Below are 4,261 nucleotides of genomic sequence, written 5' to 3' on the forward strand. Positions count from 1 at the left end.
ATTAGATTTCTGGGTAGAGAAACTTCTCTGGGAAGTGCAGAATCCAGTGAGACACACAGACTTAGCCACCAGTCCCGCACGTGTCAGAACTCAATATTTCTTCATAGAATACCCTATCTACCTACAGGGATCAAGGGGGAAAAAAGAGCCTCACAGAAATACTCAAATAGTCTCCTATGGGGTTCTAACTAGAAACTCATAATTGTTTTTCGTAATTAACAACTGAGGGGAAAATTTTCAGAAACATCTTCAGCTCCCAAACCCACACTCCCAGTGTGGCTACAAATGAAATACTTGCAGTTGTGAGGGCGGGGACCTCACAGAATCACAAACCTATATCTCAGGGTCTGGCTGCCCCCCTCCCACAAATATACTGGCTGCCGTGTCCTTCACACTGAGCCCCTCCTGGCAGCAGGAAGGAGTTGGTGAGGATTTCTACTTCAGACTGAGAGGCGGTGTCTGTTTAAGAAAAGGGATATCAAGAATCTGGGTGAGTGATCATATCAGAAAAGGGCAATCTTCTGTGTATCACCTGATTCATTTTGAAAGCCATGCAGGAAGGTGTAATAATTCTGAGGTTTGCACTCAGCTAGGAAAGAGAGATGGGATCCTAGATTTTCACCAATCCCTGATGGCTCCTAATGCAATAAAGGTCATCTTTGCTCATAGTGACTGTCGGTGTTTGCTGCAGGTAATAATACACACAGATTTTTAAGCCCTTAAGGACTGAGTGGTAAAATCAATCTGCTGTACAGTCCACGTCACAGGAATTGTAGACTAAATGTTCCAGGTTACTAGGGGTGCACCTGTAACCCCTCCATGCTTGTAGCGAAGACTATGAAGAGTATGCATGTGGTGAAGAGTACGTCCAGGAAGCATCTGATCCTGTGCAGGAAGTTTATCATCCAAATGGTAATGACTTGAATGGAAAGGTGTCTCTAACTCTGGATGTATCACGAAATTATGGGGACATTAATTGAGTGTGCACTAGAAACCTCCACAATCTGTCAATGATAGTGAAACTTATTCATTTTGGAAGTTAGGAAATGAGCACGTAAGGAACAGTTGACAAAATGACGATGCATTCCAGATGGCAGCTGTCAGGTGCATATCATGTTCTTTCCACCCATTTAAAAATTATTCTACTATCGGGGCGCCTGGGTGGCTCAGTCAGTTAAGCGTCTGTCTTCGGCTCAGGTCATGATCCCAGCGTCCTGGAATCGAGCCCCGCATCGGGCTCCCTGCTCGGCGGGAAACCTGCTTCTCCCTCTGCCTCTGCCGCTCCCCCTGCTTGTGCTCTCTCTCTGTCAAACAGGCAAATAAAATCTTTAAAAAAATTATTCTAGGGCGCCTGGGTGGCTCAGTTGGTTAAGCGACTGCCTTCGGCTCAGGTCACGATCCCGGAGTCCCGGGATCGAGTCCCACATCAGGCTCCCTGCTCGGCGGGGGGTCTGCTTCTCCCTCTGACCCTCCTCCCTCTCGTGCTCTCTGTCTCTCATTCTCTCTCTCAAATAAATAAATAAAAATCTTTAAAAAATAAATAAATAAATAAAAATAAAAAATAAAAAAATTATTCTACTATCAATACAAAAACCCAGTACTTGGATTTAGAGAGTGTGTAAGAATACATGCCTTACAGATGCCAATTTGCAGTGATGTATTTAATGTTAATATCATTCACAAATCTGAGGGCATTGTTAATAGGTTTACTCAACTGAGGTATTAATAAGTAGATAAGTGTATCATTTGAAATCAATACTAACTTAATTTCTGCCTTACACGATTACTATTTTATCATGTGTTAGTGTTTTATGTCCCAAAGTTTACAGAATTACATGTGATTATTCAACAACTCCTGTGACTGCTGCCATTACACTTCGTTCCTGACATAAAAGCAAATTAGTCTTTCTGTTGCCATCTTAGTATCAAGCCAGACTTGCATCCACTACATATAACTTGTCAGGGGACAGGCTCCTGCAGTATTCTGCCCACAGTGCAGGTACATTTACTAAGATATTGAACACTTTACCCATAACTGATATTGTCCTGTTGAATAAATCGTTACAAGTGAACGGAGGGGCGCCTGGGTGGCTCAGTCGTTAAGCGTCTGCCTTCAGCTCAGGTCAGGATCCCGGGGTCCTGGGATCGAGCCCCGCATCGGGCTCCCTGCTCCGCAGGAAGCCTGCTTCTCCCTCTCCTATTCCCCCTGCTTGTATTCCCTCTCTCTCTGTGTCTCTCTCTGTCAAATAAATAAATAAAATCTTAAAAAAAAACAAAAAAACAAGTGAACGGAAAGTTGTTGTAATGAAAATTATAGGATACCACCACTTCACAATCAAACCACAAGGTGGCAAATCAAAACTGACTGCAGGTCTGGATTTCGATGAACACAGCTGCCCAGCTTTCTAGCAGACCATGGTGGCTCAGTGCACTATCACGGTTTCCAGCCCAGCTGGTTCCCAGTCCCCACACAGCCTGGAGGAGCAGATGTGGACAAATACTTAACCTCTCTGTGTGTCTGTTCTCTTCATCTTTTAGTTACATCCACAATAGTGCTAGCCTCATAGATTTGTGAAGCGTGAAGATGTTCTCATGTGAGTGCCTTCGCAGGAGAGGTTTTACATTATAAAGGCTCTTTAAAAGTTCTACATTCAGCCCTCAGAAAGCTGTTATGAAAAAATAAACATTAAATAGGTGTTTCCAAGGGGGAACGTCAGATTTCAGCTGACGTGATCCATGTGGCCTATGCCTTATGTTCTCATGCAGGACATTCTAGCTCAGAAGGCAACTAACAGTGACTGGGAAGAGAGAAAATGGCCAACAGGGAACTGGCGGTAGGACTGATCTTCTTAACACAGACTACGGTTGGCATCCTGGGCAATTTCTCACTGCTTTGTCATTATGTCCTCCTCTCCTTCACTGACTACAGGTTGAAGTCCACAGATTTCATTCACAAGCACCTGACTGTGGCCAACTTCTTAACCCTGCTCTGTAGAGGAGTCCCCCAGACCATGGCAGCATTTGGGTGGAAACATAGCCTTAGTCACTTTGGATGCAAACTTCTTTTCTTTCTTCACAGGGTGGGGAGGGGAGTATCCATTGGTAGCATCTGCATCTTGAGTGTCTACCACGCCATCACAATCAGCCCCAGAAACTCCTGGTGGGCAGAGCTTAAAGTAAAAGCTCCCAAGTACATTGTTCCCTCTGTCTTCCTGTGTTGGATGCTGCAAATGCTAGTCAATGTCATTTTTCCTCTCTACTTAACTAGCACATTGAGTGAGAAAAACATCACAAACAAAAAGGATTTCGGATACTGTTCTTCGGTTCGTCATGACAAAACCAGAGACTCGTATGCAGCACTGTTGTCATTCCCTGATGTGCTGTGTTTGGGGCTCATGCTCTGGGCAAGCAGCACCATGCTTTTCATCTTGTACAGGCACAAGAAGCGGGTCCAACATATACGAAGAACCATTTCCTCCAGGTCCTCCCCTGAGTCCAGAGCCACCAAAACCATCCTTCTTCTGCTGAGCACCTTTGTCTATTTTTACACCCTCTCCTCTGTCTTTCAAGTTGTTTTGACTCTTTCTGATAATCCCAGCTGGGTCCTCCTGAACATCACTGCAATCATGGCTATGTGTTTCCCAACTGTCAGCCCCTTTCTGCTCATGAGCCACGACTCCAAGGTACCTAGGCTCTGCTTTGCCTGGGCAGGGAATATAAAATCCCCTCGTCTTATGAGAAGTATGTAAACTGTATGTATTTCTACAACATACAGTTGCCAATTCATTCATCCCCCTCAGGGTCCTAAATAAAATTATGAGTCCAAGACAACAGTAAACAGGACATGCTGAGCATCTTCTTCAAAATAAACAATAAATCATAACAATATTGTAATGAAACACCATTATCTTATAAATACTTATATAATTGAAGTTTTCCTAATACTGCCAGTAAAGGAGTTCAGAATTTATGCAATAATAAACACCAGGTCTTGACACAATCTGGATATTACAGAGAAGTCTTCAAGTGTGTGGCTTTCAATCTAATGCAATAAATTTCCAAGAAATGAACCTGGCATGAAATTTCAGGAAAAGGTACATGAACATGGGTTAGAGTGTGGCCTTGTCCTTCCTCCAACTAAAGAAAATAATTTCCCCACCACATAAAGAATAGCCTGGGTGGGGCTGGAGGAAACATCCATTCTTGGGCAGTAGTGTTTCTGGGAGCCAGTTACAAGTTTTGTAGGTAAGTCATATCCTTA

General features: G+C 43.7%; 1 protein-coding gene across 1 annotated transcript; it reads left to right on the forward strand.

Annotated features, from left to right (window-relative positions):
• Positions 1-2,813: 2,813 nt before the first annotated feature.
• LOC110573000 (vomeronasal type-1 receptor 4-like) lies at positions 2,814-3,749 on the forward strand. The gene has a single exon (XM_021681457.1). It carries the CDS (start codon positions 2,814-2,816, stop codon positions 3,747-3,749), a length of 936 nt encoding a protein of 311 aa, XP_021537132.1.
• The last annotated feature ends 512 nt before the right edge of the window (positions 3,750-4,261 follow it).

Source organism: Neomonachus schauinslandi, chromosome 16, assembly GCF_002201575.2.
Source record: "Neomonachus schauinslandi chromosome 16, ASM220157v2, whole genome shotgun sequence".
NCBI classification, from domain to species: domain Eukaryota; kingdom Metazoa; phylum Chordata; class Mammalia; order Carnivora; family Phocidae; genus Neomonachus; species Neomonachus schauinslandi.

What these genes read in the sequence shown, in the direction of transcription:
- LOC110573000 (XM_021681457.1), top strand. Translation starts at nt 2,814, where the DNA reads ATGGCCAACAGGGAACTGGCGGTAGGACTGATCTTCTTAACACAGACT.